This window comes from Geotrypetes seraphini, chromosome 17, assembly GCF_902459505.1.
Source record: "Geotrypetes seraphini chromosome 17, aGeoSer1.1, whole genome shotgun sequence".
NCBI lineage: Eukaryota > Metazoa > Chordata > Amphibia > Gymnophiona > Dermophiidae > Geotrypetes > Geotrypetes seraphini.
The window spans coordinates 45,280,400-45,299,663 of record NC_047100.1 but is presented as its reverse complement, the minus strand read 5'-3'; the positions used below and the strand labels follow the sequence as shown (position 1 = coordinate 45,299,663).

General features: G+C 44.2%; 1 protein-coding gene across 1 annotated transcript in view; it reads left to right on the top strand.

The window, feature by feature from the left end:
• DCAF1 (DDB1 and CUL4 associated factor 1) overlaps window positions 1–19,264 on the top strand; it is a 237,396-nt gene that overhangs the window by 78,070 nt on the left and 140,062 nt on the right. Inside the window, exons 7-8 of the mRNA XM_033926631.1 lie at window positions 127–609; window positions 7,787–7,888. Coding sequence (XP_033782522.1) covers window positions 127–609; window positions 7,787–7,888 — 585 coding nt within the window. The remainder of the gene's footprint in view (window positions 1–126; window positions 610–7,786; window positions 7,889–19,264) is intronic.

Sequence of the window (19,264 nt, the reverse complement as noted above, 5' to 3'; positions counted from 1 at the left end):
GGAAAACATGGGAAGTAATGGAAAGATTCCAAGGGATGAGGGCTAGAGATGGAGATGTTTCAATGTATTGGGTCTGGAAGAAAGCTTGGTTGATTGTTTTCACTGTGTTGTTTTGCTTGTCACTAGGTTGCATTGGTGCTGCGGCGATTGAGGGAGCTGCAATTACAGGAAATGAAACGACCAAGCCCTCGAAAATCTGCTACAGAACCCCTGATAGCACTGGATGAAGAAGCTGTGGATATGGACTATGGCGAGATAGCAGTAGACAAGGGGCAAGAGGCAGCCCCAGATGAGATGAACCTTTCCTTTCATCTGGATGCTGCAGGTCCGAAGACCAGCAGCCGGCTAAACTCCACCATCAAAGATGAAGGACCGACACCAAAGAAAGTGAATCAAGAGAAAGAAAGAGAGAACTTCCACAAGGCCAAGCAGAAACTGGGCTTTCCTAACACAGAATCAGATCGTGCATTCAGTGAGCTATCCAACAGTAGCTGGTCAGAGATGTCCCTGTGGGTCATTGGGACCAATTATACACTCTTCCCTTTGACGCCTGCCATAGAGCAGCGATTAATTCTGCAGTACTTGACCCCTCTGGGAGAGTATCAAGAAGTGAGTGAAAAGCATAAAGACCTTTTATAACTGGCTGTGGGAAAGGTGACTGTATGGCACTAGGCTTTATAAGTGTGGCTTGGGGGATGGGAAAACAGGTGAAATGTCCACACAGTGCTGGATTTTAGAAATGAGACACTCTGGGAGAAGAGAGTGACTGCACAGTGCTGAAATTCTCCCCCCGCTAGCAATAGGGGGGTCTCTTAACGGCCCTCCCTCCTACCACCTCTTAAATCCTTTTGTTCTTTGGTGGCAGTGAGCAGAGAGTCCTGCTCGCATCAGATCGAGCCTCTTCTCTGACATAACTTCCTGGTCCTACTGCTTTACTGTGACTTGTTAAGATGGTGCCAGGGGCATTCGTCTCTTTTACCCCCCGAGAGCACTATCGCTGGGTTTTAAAACAGGCTTGGTGGTGGACAGGATTATTTTGTGATCTCGCATCAGGTTTCAATTTATTTAGTTTTTTGATATATGCCCATTGTAATAATACATTTAAGCAGTTTACATACAATAATGGACATTGGAGAGAAAAAAGAGAGAAGTAGATAGTTATATAATGTTTGAGAGAAGAATAGAAAGATCAGAGTCATTCCACATTCCTGCTCCACTGAGGCTTGATTGGGGGTTGAGATGACTGCACAGTGTTGGTGTTTAAAGCTGATCTGAAAGATGAGAGCCATATCTTGTATAGGTATAAGAGAATGGAGTCTGTTTCGTCAATGATTTCGTAATTGCAAGAATGGTCAAAATGAGTTATGTTGGTATGAGATGATACCAATTCATGAGATCTGCTCTGACTTCAGAAATTGCACGTGATGATCTCGACATTTAATAGATACATTGCTTAAAAATTTGAGAACGAATGAGACAGTATTTATTTATTTTTTCATCTTTTGACTTTTAAAATCAGAAGTTCTTGTTCCAAATAGTGATGACTACACCATAGTAAAGTATTTTTTTCTCTTTTCCCTCCTTTTAAGGACTTCAGCCTCCACCGTCTCCCATCCTTGCGGTAGTAATAACTTTGTCTCCATTCCAGATTTCTCCAGGTTTTTCATTGTCTTCCATCTCTGCGCACACCTCAAGTGTCTACTGTCTTGCAGATTTTGATATCCACAAAAAGACAAACCTTACCAGATAGCACCTCAGCAATGTCTCTTACAAGAATTTTAAAAATAACTGACCTAAGAATCAAACCTTTAAAATCCCTTTTTCTTTAGCAACTCTCCAGACCGGTATAGGCATCTTACAAACGGGTATATATCTCATCATGACCAGCAGGTGGAGACTGAAATAAAACTCTTGAATAGTATATAATAGGTGTCTCTCCCTATGCCTATCATTCTTCTTTCAGTCTCCAGCAGTTATGAATGAGCTGTACCCATCTCCCTTGGTTAAGGCTGTTGGATTTTGTGTAGGGATCCTAGTCCCCGTTTTTGTGCCGGATTGAGCTTGGGTGGGCCCTGTTTTGGGGTCCGCCGACCTCGGATCTCCCCCCCTTTTCCTCCACCTCCCCAAAATTTTTGTAGCAGTGTCTCAGCAGTAAGCCTTCTCCTTAGTTCAGGTAAGGCATACTGCTTTAAGAGCCAAGTGGAGTCTGTTCTGTGAAAAAAAAATTCTGAGGTAGTGCCAGTCTAAACGGTTGCATTCCCTTTAAATTTGCTGTATTTTACTATATTTTTCAACTAACTGGCACTTTTTTCTTAGCTAGGTCGCGTATGGAGCAATGAGCACTTTACAAGGGAAAAAGTGCTCATTTTGCTCCAGACGCAAGGCACTGTGCAAGCAGTCTACAGGCCGGTGCAGTGGAGTAACCTTGTCGGCAGCGGCTAGGGCTCCCCGTCGCTGGTGCCTCGCGAGTCGGCAGGGAGCAGTGGGGAAAGCCCGGTTTTCCCCCATCGCCCACGGAGGGATTTCCTCAGCTGCAGACGGTAAGGGCAAAAAGGATTCCTTCACAGCTGATGCTGGCTTTCCTGCTTTAGCGGCTGGGACGGTTCAGGCTTCCCAGCCGCTACAGGCCCTGGAGGGGTTATTTTTGGCGGGATCTTTGCTATTTTTGGTGGCAGGCCCCTCCATCTTGTCTGCAACCTCAGGTGACCTTCCCCCTGTATTAGAAAAACAGATTTGGCTCTGGTTCCTCTTCCCATCATTGAAGAAGACTATGATTATGAATCTTGGACTCATTTTGAACCTGTATCTGTAACCCAAACAACAGATCATACTTTCTTTGAATAATGTGCAGCGATGAGACCAATTTTGAAAAATGCAAAATGTGATCCAACCATAGTAGACGATTTTAGACCAGTGTTATCTTTGTATTTTTTGACTAAAGTATTAGAAAAAATCAGCATTATTTCAGATTCAAAAATTTGTGGATGAGAAGGGTTTACTTGATCAATATCAATTTGGCTTTAAATTTAAACATAATACAGAGACTTTGTTTGTCTTAGATTATATCAAAATTGGTTTTGATTCAGGAAAAGTATTTTTGTTGGTTTCATTGGATATTAGTGCAGCATTCAATACGATTGACCATCAGTTACTATTAAAGAAGTTGCAAGCGTTTGGTACATCAGTACAGGTGTTGAAATAGAAACATTAAAACATGATGGCAGATAAAGGCCAAATAGCCCATCTAATCTGCCCATCCGCATTAACCATTATCTCTTTCTCTCTCTGAGAGATCCCACATGCCTATCCCAGGTCCTCTTGAATTCAGACACATTCTCTATCTCCACCACTTCTTCTGGGAGACTGTTTCATGCATCTATCACCCTTTCTGTAAAAAAGTATTTCCTTAGATTACTCTGGAGCCTATCGCCTCTTAACTTCATCCTATGCCCTCTCATTGCAAAATTTCCTTTCAAATGAAAGAGACTCAACTCGACTCATGTACATTTACATTACGTAGGTATTTAAACGTGTCTATCATATATCCCCTCTCCTGCCTTTCCACCAAAGTATACAGATTGAGATCTTTAAGTCTGTTCCCATATGCCTTATGACGAAGACCACATACCATTTTAGTAGCCTTCCTCTGGACCAGAGGTGTCAAACCTTTTGGCTTCCCTGGGCCGCATTGGCCAAAAAAAATGTTTCTGGGGCCGCGCAAATGTTGCAGCAAGACAGAGGAGGGAGCCGGCAAGACGGTAAACACCCGGGGGCAGCAGAGTAAAACACTGCATCGCCCTCGACTGGGGCTGCACAAAATACTTCACGGGACCGCAGGTTGGACAACCCTGCTCTGGTCCGACTCCATCCTTTTTGACAGTGCAGCCTCCAAAATTGTACACAATATTCTAAATGAGGTCTCATCAAAGTCTTATACAGGGGCCTCAATATCTCCTTTTCCCTACTGGTCACACCTCTTCCTGTGCACCCTGGCATCCTTCTAGCTTTCGCCATCACCTTTTCAAACTGTTTGGCCACCTTAAGATCATCACATACAATCACACCCAAGTCCCGCTCTTCTGTTGTTCACATAAATTCTTCACCCCCTAAACTCTACCATTCCTTCTGGTTTTTGCAGCCCAAATGCATGACCCAGCATTTCTTAGCATTAAATTTTAGCTGCCAAATTCCAGACCATTCTTCAAGCTTCGCCAGGTCTTTCTTCATGTTGTTCACAACATCTGGCATGTGTACTCTATTGCAGATTTTTGTATCATCCGCAAAGTGGCAAATCTTACCTGACGACTCTTCAGCAATATCGTTTATAAATATTCAAAAGAGCAGGCCTAAGAATAGAACCTTGAGGCACACCACTGGTAACATCCCTTTCCTCAGAGTGATCTCCATTGATCACTACCCTCTGTTGCCTTCCACTCAATCAGTTCTTGACACAGCCAGTCACTTTGGGACCCATTCCGAGGGCACTGATTTTATTTATTAGATGTCTGTGTGGAACACTATCAAAGGCTTTCCTAAAATCTAAATACACCACATCTAGCGCTCAACCTCTGTCCAATTCTCTGGTCATCCAGTCAAAGAAATTAATCAGATTTGTCTGACAAGACCCACCTATAGTGAATCCATGTTGCCTCCTGTCCTGTAATCCATAAGATTCCAGAAACCTGACCATTCTCTGTTTTAAAAGCATTTCCATTAATTTGCTTACCACAGAAGTCAGACTTACCGGCCTTTAGTTCCCTGTTTCTTCCTTACTTCCACTTTTGTGGAGAGGGACCACATCCACCCTTCTCCAGTCCTCCGGTACCACTTCCGACTCTAGAGACTCATTGAAAAGGTCAGGTCAGAGGAGCTACCAGAACTTCCCTAAGTTCCTTCAGCACCCTCAGATGTCCACCATCTGGCCCCATCGCTTTATCTACCTTTATTTTAGGTAGATCCTCACGACCACAACCCTCTGAAAATCGATCAGGGTCTGTTACTCCTCCATCACTGTTCACATTTGTCTTCTGCGGTCCCGCTCCCGGCGCTTTAGCCTTGAAGACAAAACAGAAATATTTGTTAAGCAATTCAGCCATTTCTTTATCAGCTTCTACATATTCCTCCCCTTCCCCTTTGAGTCTAACAATGCCACTTTGGTACTTCTTCCTATCACTAATATCTAAAAAATGTCTTGTCTCCCCGTTTTACCGTGTCAGCTATTTTTCTTCCATTGGCATCTTTGTTTTCCTGACTGCAAGACCAGCCTCTCTTAACTTTTCCAGATATTTTTGCCTGTCTTCCTCTTTCTGCGATCTTTTGTAGTTTATGAAAGCTACTCACTTATTCCTTACCTTCTCAGCTACTACTTTTGAGAACCAAAGCGGCCTTCTTTTCCTCTTACTTTTACTTACTTGCCTCACAAAAAAGTTTGTCGTTAAGAGCAGAGTGAATTTTACTTTGTCAGGAAGTTCCCCTTGCCCCTCCTTTTTATCTCTCCTTTTACAGTGCTTTGGTACGAACTGAGATGCTGCAGCACAGCACAGCGATCAGGAGGCAGAGCTGAAAACTTTTTATTTTTTTTATTTTTGACAACTTTTATAATGAGGCCTTCTATACAACTTGATTAGAGGTGAGCAACCCACTAGTACAAGACTCATATGTTTGTTTTTGTTTATTTCCCCCCACCCTTATCCAGGGCAAGTTACATATGAACAAACAAAATAAGACATTAACATTTGTTGCACAAATCAATACAAAAACACACTGCAATGAGAACTCGGAGTCAAATCTCGTCAAATAATAACAAACTTTTATTTATATTGACTGGTATAGCAGTTCAACAAATAACATACAATTGGAAGAATTATGACAGATTAAATTACAACTTTTGGTGGAATTCAGTTTGCCATATATATAAGATGGAACGTACATTCGCAACACAAAAAGAATATATTGATAAGTTTAAGAAGATTTGGGGACCATTAACAGATTTTTGCAATGATTGATATAATTTTTTTCCCATAATAAGATACTTGATAAAGGGGGGGGGGGGGGGTAGGTTTATTCTCTTTATCACAAAATATCAATAAATTATCATAATATTTGTTATGTTGTATGCAACTATCAAAATAAGGGGAGGGAAGGGATTATAATTGAATAATAGTTGATATAAATATTAAATATTATATGATGTCTAAAAGTATAGTAAGGATTATATGATATGTTGTATTTACAGTAAGTTATGGAAATATCAAGTGTATACTTAATGCAATTGTATGAATTTTTTTGATACACTTGTTATATGAAAAATGAATAAAAATGTTAAAAAAAAATTTAAAAAAATACAAAAACACACTATAACAAATTACATACTTACATATAATAATAATAATAATAACTTTATTCTTTTATACCGCCACAATCTTGCGACTTCTAGGCAGTTTACAATTAAGAGTGCGGTATATAAAATCAAATTGCATATGACATACACGTCGTATCAACGACAAATATCATTTAAGGCAAAAACTAGCAAAACCCTAACATATATCCAAATATAAAATTACATAAGGCATACAAGATGCCTCAATGGCAGACATCATTATGCTAGATAAAACAGACCAGACTGTTGAACACCTCCATAACCAGCACTCAACAGTCATCACTCCTCCCTTAGCCTAACTCAGACTCTATATTTCATCTTGCAGAACAGGTGTCTTTTTAACATATGCATATCCCTTTCTACTAGACTAGAAAATGACACGGTGGCAGTTACCCATGGGTAGCCGCCGAAATGGTGGGGGGGGGGAAGTGCTCACTGCGGGCACGGGGACAAGGCCATTCACCGCCTCGTGGAGTGGTGAATGGCCTTGTCCCCGCAGTTAGAGGGAAGGTGCGTGGTCACCGATCGCGCGCGGCCCTCTCCCTCCCTACCTACGGCCAAATCTATCTCCCTCCCTCCCCCTTACCTTCGTGGCGCTTTAGTAAAGAAACTTACTGAAGCCGACGAAGGCTGCCTGCCTGCAGTCGCGTGTGTGTGGGCATGAGCTTCTCCTCTGACGCATCTTCTGGTTGCGTCAGAGGAGAAGCTTCCGCCCACACACACGCGACTGCAGGCACAGGCAGGCAGTCTTCACCGGCTTCAGAGAGTTTCTTTACTAAAACGCCGTGAAGGTAAGGGGGAGGGAGGGAGATTCTTGGGCCACTCAAGGGTGAGGTGGCGAGAGGGAAGGGTGGATGCGATGGATGGCGAGGACGGGGAAGTGAAGGGGACGGTGGTCCGGTGATGGGGACAGATTTTTTTCCCCGTGTCATTCTCTATACTAGGCATAAGATTATCTAGGTAAGAACCTAATCTTTCCATATGCTGCCATGATGGCTATCTGAATATGTAGAATACCAAATTCATAAAATAAATTAAATAGTTCATATCTCCTTTGCAAAGAAGTAGGGAGGAGCCAGTTTTATGAAATATTTAAAAGGTATGCAGTTATGGAAGGAATCTTTTTCTTTTTCCTCCATCCCCCCAATACCAAATGCTACCTAATGCTGTAAAATGGATCATTGCCTCCAAATATCTATATATTAGTCCACATTTCAGCTGAATATGTGCTACTTTATAGATCATATACTACAACCTATGGGCTTCTTGATCAATGGTCATCTTCCATGTTTTGCTTGGGGAGGAGCTGAATTATACCTTAGATGCTGATTTATAAAATTCTCTTTCAAAATACATGTGCGCTGTGATTAGTTGATGAAACTTTTTTTTTTTTTTTTCCATTTACAGCTGTTGCCCATTTTCATGCAACTGGGATCACGGGAACTGATGATGCATTACATTGACCTTAAATGCACCAATGATGTCCTTCTCACTTTTGAGGCACTCAAGGTAAATTATTCACAGGATTGATGCTTACAGTTCTAGAAGCATTATTCTTTCACAAGTAAAACATGAAGACAGTGTGTTCAATTCACCGCATTTTGTTCTGCAAACAATTAAAAGAAAGTAAATAAATTTTCCTACTCAACTGCGCGATCTGGGCTCTTTCCAACTATTTTGAAAACATCTGAAAACTTGGCTATTTTCAAAGTTGTAAATTCCACTCCTCTCCATACTATTCCAAATCTACATTGTATTTGTTCTCTTTTCTTATTATTGTAAACAGTGCTGAGCTCTACTGTTATAGAGAAGATGCGGTATATAAGCCTAAGGTTTAGTTTAAACCAGGGGTGTCAAAGTACCTCCTCAAGACCCGCAATCCAGTCGGATTTTCAGGATTTCCCCAATGAATATGTATGAGATCTAATAGCATGCAATGAAAGCAGTGCATGCAAATAGATCTCATACATATTCATTGGGGAAATCCTGAAAACCCGACTGGATTGCGGCCCTCTAGGAGGGACTTTGACACCCCTGGTTTAAATGGTAATCTGACTGATAAGATTCATGACTATAGTAATCTGTTGGTTGCCTGCCATTTAGGGGTCAATTCTATACATGGTATGTAAAAAAAAATCTCTGCTGAAAACAAACTATGCTCAGTGCTATTCTAGAAATGGTACCTAGAGTTAGGCATGGTTTATAGCAGTGGTTCCCAACCCTGTCCTGGAGGACCACCAGGCCAGTCGGGTTTTCAGGCTAGCCCTAACAAATTTGAATGGAGCAGATTTGCATGCCTATCACTTCCATTATATGCAAATCTCTCTCATGCATATTCATTAGGGCTAGCCTGAAAACCCGACTGGCCTGGTGGTCCTCCAGGACAGGGTTGGGAACCACTGGTTTATAGAATAGTGCTTAAGACCTGGAATTGTGCCTAATTTTAGGTGTTGATTTACACCAGCTGAAACATAGTGCAAATCCTCACGCCTAAATTAGATGTGGATCTCCCTCTTATTCTACAGTTATGTGCATAAATTCTAGGAACTCTTCCAATCCGCCCATGACACTCCCATTTCTCCGCCCCCTTTTTGAACTTGGCATGTAAAATTTTATGCATGCAACTTTTGGTTAAATCCAATTAGCACAACCAATTGCTTGTAAGGATGCCAATTATCAGCGCTAATTGGCTTGTTGTTCAGTTAAGTTGTGCACACATATTTGAATGCACAACCCAGTGCCTTATATAGAATTTACACCTGTGATCTGGGCAAAGGCGATGCCTGCGCTCTTGGAATTTTAGATTTAGCTCATCTCTTTTTCAGTAGTAGCTCAAAGCGAGTTACATTCAGACACAGTAGGCAATTTTCCTTTCCCTAGAGCAGAGGTAGGGATCTCCGGTCCTTGAGAGCCGTATTCCAGTCGGGTTTTCAGGATTCCCCCAATTAATATGCATTGAAAGCAGTGCATGCACATAGATCTCATGCATATTCATTGGGGAAATCCTGAAAACCCGATTGGAATACGGCTCTCGAGGACCGGAGTTCCCTACTCCTGCCCTAGAGGTTTTACAGTCTGAGGGCCCCTTTTACAAAGCTACCATAGCGATGCTGCTTTAGTAAATGCAACAAAGCCTATTCAGTTACTTTGGGTTTTTGTGCATTTACCGTGGCAGCATATCTGCCACAGCTTTGTAAAAGGGGTCTAATTTGTTCCAGAAAAAGGGAAAGCTTAAGGGCAAGATGCACCAAACACAGTCCTTTAAGAACTGTTGACCGATTTTTTTGGATCCGACCCTGAAACGGTGATTGATGTTCCAACAAGTTTGCATGCATATGATCTGCACGAAGGTTTACTGTTATCCTGTCCGATCAGTTGAGTGAGAGCGACTTTGACACGTGCAGAGCCGGTTTGGGGAAGCCCAAACAGCTGAGTGGCAGGGGAAGCCCCAAGCGGTATCCTGCCACTCGGCTGTTGGGGCTTTTTTTTTTTTTAAATTGGCACAGATGTGTGTGTTACACGACACAATATCTGCTCCATTTTAAAAAAAGCCCCCCCCCCTGTATAAAAAAATCGGCAGGAGGTTTACCCACTCCCTCCTGCTGCTGCGAACCTCCCCAGCAAGGACCCCCCAAACTGACCTCTCCTCTCCTTCCCCAAAAAATCGTCGGGAGGGATGCCCAGTCTCTCCTGTCACCGTGAACCAACCCTGCCATGCTTCCCAACTGACCCTTCACCGCTCCCCTTCCTAAAAAAAAATTGGCAGGAAGGATGCCCACTCCCTCCTGCCATCAGATGCCCCAAGGTCCTCCTTGGGTAAAGAAAAATGTTTTCTTCACTTCTACAAAGTATATAAGTTAATCCTTTAATCAATAACTAGAGTACCGATCGGAATATAAACCGGGGGGGGGGGGGGAGGGGTTAATATTCAAGTGCAGTGCCCGACCTTCTGCACCCAGCCCCCTCACATCCCTCCCTTGACCTACCAGGCTCTACACCCAGCACCCCTTCCTCCTTGCTAGGCTCTGTTTGCCCTCCCTCCCTTCTCTGCCAGTCTCTGCATCTAGCCCCCTCCCTCGCCTGCCATTCCTGGCCACCGCTGGACCACCAGGGATTTAAAATGTAGGGGGAAGGAGTTAAAAATTGTTAAAATTGGCTGGGGCAGGAGACGGGAGGGACCATTTCTGTCCCAGCCCACTCTGGACCACCAGGTCTTACCACATGCCTGACAAAGACCTGCAACAGGTTCAGGGGGGGAGGAGTCAGTGCTGACCTGAATATAAGAATTTCCGCTGCTGGGTCAGACCAGTGGTCCATCTTGCCCAGCAGTCCGCTCACACGGCGGCCCTTAGGTCAAAGACCATTGCCCTAACTGAGATTAGCCTTACCTGCGTACGTTCTGATTCAGCAGGAACTTGTCTAACTTTGTCTTGAATCCCTGGAGGGTGTTTTCTCCTGTAACAGCCTCCAGAAGAGCGTTCTAGTTTTCTACCACTCTCTGGATGAAGAAGAACTTCCTTACGTTTGTACGGAATCTATCCCCTTTCAACTTTAGAGAGTGCCCTCTCGTTCTCTCTACCTTGGAGAGGGTGAACAACCTGTCTATCTACTAAGTCTATTCCTTTCATTATCTTGAATGTTTCGATCATGTCCCCTCTGTCTCCTCTTTTCAAGGGAGAAGAGGCCCAGGTTCTCTAATCTCTCGCTGTAAGGCAACTTCTCCAGCCCCTTAACCATTTTAGTCGCTCTTCTCTGGACCCTTTTGAGTAGTACCGTGTTCTCATGTATGGTGACCAGTGCTGGATGCAGTATTCCAGGTGAGGGCGTACCATGGCCCGGTACAGCGGCATGATAACCTTCGATCTGTTCGTGATACCCTTCTTAATCATTCTTAGCATTCTGTTTGCCCTTTTCACTGCCGCCGCACATTGCGCGGACAGCTTCATCGACTTTCTGTCTGTCTGTCTGTCTTTCTTTCTTTCTGTCTTTCTTTCTCTCTCCTTGGCCACTGTCTCTCTCCTTTTAATAACCTATCCTACTGCTCTCCTTCAGCCCCATCTCAAATTATAAAAACACTTTATTATACTACTCGGTCACTCTGGTGCTGAGTGCCCTGATTTGAGTGAGGACTGACCTCCAGGACTCAAATGATCATTATTGAAGACACTGATATGCAGTAGGATTGCATCTCTGCTTTAATTTTCTTTCACTCCCTTTTATTACTTTGATGTACCAAAAAATGTTCCTTATTCTATTCCAGTGCAATAGGTAAGACATTCTAGACTAGTGGTTCCCAACCCTGTCTCGGGGGACCCCCAGCCAGTCGGGTTTTCAAAATATCCCTAATGAATATGCATGAAAGAGATTTGGAAATAATGGAAGTGACAGGTATGCAAATCTCTCTCGTATATATTCATTAGGGATATCTTGAAAACCTGACTGGCTGAGGTTCCCCCAGGACAGGGTTGGGAATCACTGTTCTAGACCATAGGGTTATTTCCCATGGTCTGCAGAAGAAATCCATTACAGGTTTTTCACTCTGCCTCTAGTGTACTTCACAGGCTAGTTTAGCGCCCTCTAGCAGTCTTCTGTATGCGTGGCTGCAGTTGTGTAGATTCTGCTCTCCCCGTTTTATTATTTGAATTTGACGTTTCGTCCCTTTCGTGGGTATTTTCACGTTTCACTTGGAGTTGAAGCTCTGCCTGCTCGAGAATTCACAGACTTCGGTCTGTAGCTGACAGACCGATCCCTTCGGGGTACCTGTTAGCCAGTCTGCTTAGTCTTCATTGGAACTCAGGGCCGTCCCTAACCTAGTCTCACTCCCTGTTAAGCATGGTGGTGGGGGGGGGGGGGGGGGGGGGCGAGCGCAGACTGTGTAGCTTGCTTAGTGGGCTCAGCAGTGTTCCACAGCACGCTTGCTATATTTTCATGCCTCTGCCCGTCCAGATGCTCATCCGGTGGTCTGCAGGGATGGAAGCATAGCCAGACGGGGGAGTTTGACTAGCAGCCCTAAGATCAGCTTAAAGGATGAATTTCCAGCAGTTTGGCAATGAATTTTATACCACCCATTGAAAAGGCTGGAAGCAGTTGCAGGCTCTCTGTGTATGGTAACCGTGAGTACAGAGCTGACAGGCCCAAAAATTGATCTCTTAAAAGTTAATTTTGAGGGATTTTGAAGATTTTCTAATGTTCCTCTATTTTCCCCCACCTGAAATGTAGTATTTATGTAATTTTTAAAGTTTGAAAAATGTTTTTGGCATGTTTTTGAAGCAAATTCGGGTCCATCAGCCATTTTGAATTTTTAACGATCTTTTTTTCAACTTTTCTCTGCTTCTGCAAAAATTCAAAATTTTGCCAGGAAAACTGTTGGAATGGAGTCCTTAGGGTCTCCTTGTGTGAATTCATACCAAATTTGTGGAAAAATTGCCACATTTAGAGTGTTTTGTGCCACGTACCGCATGGCATAGTCGGGGGGGGGGGGAGTAACTACTGATTTGGCCTTCCCTTCACAGAAGCAGGTGATTACACGCTCAGCTAGCCCATTGGGGTGGCCGCATTTATTTTTAGGGCTTGGTTCTACCGCTTTGTCTCTTCGCTGCGTGACAGATTCTCCACAGCCTAAGAAGCACAATTATTAGTCATCTAAGGGTGACTCTGCCTCAGGGTCCAGATACCTTCTCAGAATTTATGAGATTTTGTGGGTCCGTATTTTATTTCAGGAGTCATAAGAACATAAGCAATGCCTCTGCTGGGTCAGACCTGAGGTCCATCATGCCCAACAGTCCGCTCACGCGGCGGCCCAACAGGTCCAGGACCTGTGCAGTAATCCTCTATTTATACCCCTCTATCCCCTTTTCCAGCAGGAAATTGTCCAATCCTTTCTTAAACCCCTGTACTGTACTCTGCCCTATTACTCCCTCTGGAAGCGCATTCCAGGTGTCCACCACTCGTTGGGTAAAGAAGAACTTCCTAGCATTCGTTTTAAATCTGTCCCCTTTCAACTTTTCCAAGTGTCCTCTTGTTCTTTTATTTTTCGAAAGTTTGAAGAATCTGTCCTTCTCTACTCTCTCTATGCCCTTCATGATCTTATAAGTCTCTATCATATCCCCTCTAAGTCTCCTCTTCTCCAGGGAAAAGAGACCCAGTTTCTCCAATCTCTCAGCGTATGAGAGGTTTTCCATCCCTTTTATCAAGCGTGTCGCTCTCCTCTGAACCCTCTCGAGTAACGCCATATCCTTCCTAAGGTACGGAGACCAATATTGGACGCAGTATTCCAGATGCGGGCGCACCATCGCCCGATACAATGGCAGGATAACTTCTTTTGTCCTTGTTGTAATACCCTTCTTGATTATGCCTAGCATTCTATTTGCTTTCTTAGCGGCTGTTGCGCACTGTGCCGTCGGCTTCATTGTCATGTCCACCATTACCCCCAAGTCCCTTTCTTGGTTGCTCTCATTCAATAATATCCCTCCCATCGTATAGTTGTACCTCGGGTTTCTGTTTCCAACATGCAATACTTTACATTTCTCAACGTTGAACTTCATCTGCCATCTCGCCGGCCATTCCCCCAATTTGTTCAAGTCCCTTTGCAATTCTTCGCATTCCTCTTTAGTCCCAGCTCCACTAAATAGTTTTGTATCGTCCGCAAATTTTATTATCTCACACTTCGTGCCTGTTTCTAGATCATTTATGAATATATTAAATAGCAGCGGCCCGAGCACCGAGCCCTGCGGAACACCACTCGTGACCCCCATCCAGTCCGAGTAGTGGCCCTTCACCCCTACCCTCTGTTTCCTACCCGCCAACCAGTTTCTGATCCATCTATGTACGTCTCCGTCCACTCCATGGTTCTTCAGTTTCCGGAGTAGACGTTCGTGAGGCACCTTGTCAAAGGCTTTTTGGAAATCAAGGTATATGATGTCTATGGGGTCTCCTCTGTCCATCCGTTTGTTAATTCCTTCGAAGAAGTGCAATAAGTTCGTTAGGCACGATCTCCCCCTGCAGAAACCATGTTGGGTTGTTTTCAAAAGTTCGTTTCTTTCCAGATGTTCATCGATGTGTTCTTTAACCAGTGCTTCTGTCAGTTTCCCCGGAACCGAAGTCAAACTCACTGGTCTGTAGTTTCCCGGGTCACCTCTTGATCCCTTTTTAAAGATGGGCGTGACATTGGCTATCTTCCAATCCTCCGGGATCATGCCTGTTTTCAAGGATAGGTTGCAAATTTGCTGCAGTAGTTCCGCTATCTCCTCCTTTAATTCGTTCAGAACCCTGGGATGGATTCCGTCCGGACCCGGGGATTTGTCAGTTTTAAGTTTTTCTATCTGCCTGTGTACATCATCAAGGCTCACTTCCATGGATGTTAATTTTTCTGCTTGATTTCCATTGAATATTTGTTCAGGTTCCGGTATGTTGGTTGTGTCTTCGTTTGTAAATACAGACGAGAAGAACATGTTGAGTCTTTCTGCGACTTCTTTCTCCTCCTTCACCGCTCCCTTCCTGTCTCCTTCGTCCAGCGGTCCTACCTCCTCCCTAGCTGGCTGTTTCCCTTTAACATATCTGAAGAACGGTTTGAAATTTCGTGCCTCCCTGGCTAGCCTCTCTTCATACTCTCTTTTGGCTTTTCGAACCACACGGTGACATTCTTTTTGATACTTCCTGTGCTCCTTCTGGTTCCCTTCAGTTTTGTCCTTTTTCCATTCCCTGAATGAATTTTTCTTATTGCCTATCGCTTCCTTCACTATTTTAGTCATCCATACTGGGTCTTTTGTTCGACCCTTTTTGCACCCCTTTCTGAATCTGGGGATGTGCAGATTTTGTGCCTCGCTCACTGTGTCTTTGAAAAAAGACCAGGCATGTTCTACTGTTTGCCATTTTTTGGAAGTGTTCCTAAGTTTCTTCCTTACCATTTCCCTCATTGCTTCATAGTTTCCTTTCCTGAAGTTGAAAGATGTCGCTATGGTTCTCTTTCCGTTCGGTATGCCTACTTCAACCTTGAACTTGATCATATTATGATCACTGTTTCCCAACGGTCCCACTACTTCCACTTCCTTTGCAGGTCCCCTTAGTCCATTTAGGATTAAATCCAGAGTGGCATTTCCTCTCGTCGGTTCTCTAACAAGCTGCTCCATGAAGCAATCTTGTATAGCCTCCAGGAATTCTGTCTCCCTAGCGCATCTTGAGCTTCCAAGACTCCAGTCTATCCCAGGATAGTTGAAGTCTCCCATAACAACTGTGTAACCACTTTTGCATTCTCGCTTCATCTCGGCATCCATTTCTTTATCGCTATCTCCGGTTTGCCCGGGTGGACGATAGTATAGGCCCATCTTTATTTCATGCCCTTTCCTACCCGGTATTTTAACCCATAGCGATTCCAGTTTGTTGATCATCTCCGCTGTGTCCATTCTTGTCGATTGTATGCTTTCTTTTACGTATAGGGCTATTCCTCCTCCTTTCTGACCTGACCTATCCCGGCGATAGAGCTTGTACCCCGGCAGTGCTGTATCCCATTTGTTTTCCTCATTCCACCACGTTTCAGAGATTCCAATGATGTCTATGTCCTCTGCATTGGCCATGGCTTCTAGCTCCCCCATTTTGTTTCTTAAACTCCTTGCATTAGTATATATGCAGTTTAGATCCTGGCATTTTGTCGTCTTCATTTCTTTTCCCTGTGCTTCAGTCTTTGGTGTCTTCTCTTTTGCTACAATCTTTCTAACCTCCTCTTCTGGGTTAGTTGACTCCTGTAATTTGTCTCTTGTTTCTTCCCTGCCTTTTTTCCCCTTAGTATCTTCACGGGATACCTTCTTCCGAATCATCGACGCTAGGTCGACTGTCGGCTTTCCCCTTTCTCTTAGTTTAAAGCCTGTTCTATTCCTCTCTTGACGTTGCTGTGTGCTTTCTGTTCCCCCTGCTACATATCTCAGCGGCTGAGTGGCCGAGGGGGGGAGGTGGTAGGTCCTGTACCTCCGTCTGTACCGTCTTTTTCTCTTTCCCCAACTGTGTCCGGGGTCCCAGCGGCTGGTTCTGGACCTTCCTGATTCTTTTTAGACAGTGCTACACTTCCCGGATTTGGGAATCTGGCCTTAAATGCTGGATTCATGAATCCCTTTGGCTCTCCCGATCCTAGAGAAGATCCGACTATCAGGCACTTATTTAAGTTTGAGGCGCTGTCGGATCTCGTTGCTGCATCTTTACCAACCTGCTCCTTTCATTTCTTCAACTTTTTCTCCCTTGCTGTGCAACATTTGTTTGCAATCTGTGACTTTTCCTGGCATCCATATACGAGTTCATAGTTCAGGAGCAGTTTGACTCTTGAGGGTCCTTTACGGAAAGCTCTGGCTTTATCTAGCTTGCATCCTCAGGCACTGGAGTGTCCGCAGCTTTGTGGCAGCCCAAAGGATCTTCCCTGATGGCTCAGCTGACCCGGTGCAACTCTCTCCCTAGTGACGGGACAGTTGTGTTGAAAGCTATGCAAGACAACCAGGTGGATGTGGTTCTACAAAAAGTTTTGAACCAGCTATTTGGCCATTGGAACTGCGGTGCCTATATCTTTTGTGGCACACGCCTGTCTAGCTCGGCTACGAACACTTTTTCCTCAGCTTTGTGGACTAGGATGGCCTATATGGCGGATAGCTTCTATGACCTTTTTGAAGATCTTTTCCAGTAGATAGCTGAGACATTCTAGACACCTGCCCTGTTCTTGCTGTGCCTGTTTCGGATTCCAGTTTCCTTCTGCTTATCCAATCTGTTTCTTGGAGACTGATCAACCCTTTGAGGTTAATAAGAGTTAGTACATATGTATGACGTGTTGTGGGGGTAGTTCTGAACTCCTTTGACGCCTCTTTTGGAGGTTAACGGTAGTGTGTGATTGTTTGAGCAGAACAATAGTTTAACCTGTCGTTACAGATGCCTCTACTTCACAGATGAGTGTGTCTCTCTATGCTTGGGTACTGACTGCTAGAGGGCACTAAACTAGCCTGTGAAGTACACGAGAGGCAGAGAGAAAAACCTGTGATGGATTTCTTCTGCGCGCCATGGGAGTAGTAGGAAATAACTCTATGGGCTAGAACAGGGGTGCCCAGCACTTCAATCGCGATCTACCAGTCGATCGCAAAGGCAACGCAAGTCGATCGCATCTATCCTTTATGTGCACCAGTACCCTTGAGCAATCGCTCCTGCCAGTCACCCCCCACCACTGCGCAATCGAACCCCCACTGACTCTCCCATCCTTCCGTCTCATCATCCGAACCCCGCCAACCGCGAAACTTGCATACCTCCCTCCAAAGACAGCATCAGCAGCCCTCTAAACAGGCTGCTTCACAGCCTTCTCTCGCCGGGGCATTCCTTTTGCTGATTTACTGATGATGTCATAAGTAATACAGCGCACGTAAGGCCCCGAAGCAGCCTGTTGAGAGTGCTGCTGATGGAGGGAGGTATGTAGATCTCGAGGTCGGCGGGGTTCGGATGGGCGGGAAAGGATTGGAGGGTCAGCAGGGGTTCGGTTGCACAGAAGGAAGGAATAGAAACTGTGCAAGGTTCTGCTGCATGAGGGAGGAGAGGGAGGGAAGGATAGAAAGATGCTGCAGAGGGAAGGCACAAGAGGATGGGTGAAAAGGGAGGAAAGATGCTGGGGAGAGAAAGGAAAGAGGAAGAATTGGGGTGAAGTAGAGGAAAAGAGAGATGATCATTAAAAAAATAAGGCCTACCCTGAAAATAAGACAGTGTCGTATATTAATTTTGAGCCCAAAAAAATGCACTAGGTAGGGCTTATTTTCGGAGAACCACGGTATATAAATAAATATATGTTTAGCATTTTTATTATTAGTAGATCATTTTGACTTGGTCATTTTATAGTCAAATATATTTTTATTGAGCAAGCAAAAACAGCATCAATACAATTAGCAAAACAGCTCAACTTTTTTTCCTTTCAGGAGAAACCCAGTCCCCATAAATCCCAATCCCCCCACCCCAAAACTAACCCACCAAGCTCCCCTCCCCACCCCGGGTCCTCCATCCAAAGAAATAATACAAAGGTAAATCCAAAAGAAACAGGCATAGCAAGAGAAAACACTAGACAAAAGATTCAACAGTTAAGCAAGCGGCTGCGAGCCAGAGGAGTCATGGTAGTCCAAAATGGTTCCCAGGTGTGCTGAAAGATACGACCTGGAAGAGATGACAGATCTGTCACATCCCTCCGTTCCCACATCAGGAGAGTAATCATCCGGCATCGCCATAGGGAATAGTCCGGAGCATCAGTCTCAAGCCATTGGTCATTTTAAAAGTAGCTCACAAGCCAAAAAAGTGTGGGTACTCTGGTCTAGAATGTCTCACCTGTCTACTGGAAAAGATCTTACCAGGGTAAGTACATAATCTCCTTTTACCTACTTTTTATGAACTTGTGCCTCAGAGCATAAGGCCTGGACTCAAATTCCCGTATGAAATATTGGGCAAGTCATGGGGGTGATTTGCCCCAACCTACAGGCTGATGGTGTTTGCTGCAAAGATCAGCTTGTTTTGTACAATTGCAGCTCTCAAGAGTATGTCCTTGGAGGAAGCTTCCCTTCTAGCCCATATCTAAAATACAGCTTTGAGACTCATCTACTCATTGAGAAAACATGACCATATCACAGAAGCTTACATCAACTCACATTGGCTACCAATCCAAGAAAGAATACAATTTAAATTCTACTGCATGTTATTTAAAACCCTAAACGGAGACAGCCCATCCTATCTGAACAACCGCCTCATCCAAGCATCCACAACTAGACACAGAAAAACGCACTCCCCATTCATACCTCCCCCGATCAAAGAAGTAAAGCGATCAAAACTACACGACGGCCTCCTAGCCACTCAAACCGCAAGACTGGACAACCAGATCTCCAACCTTCT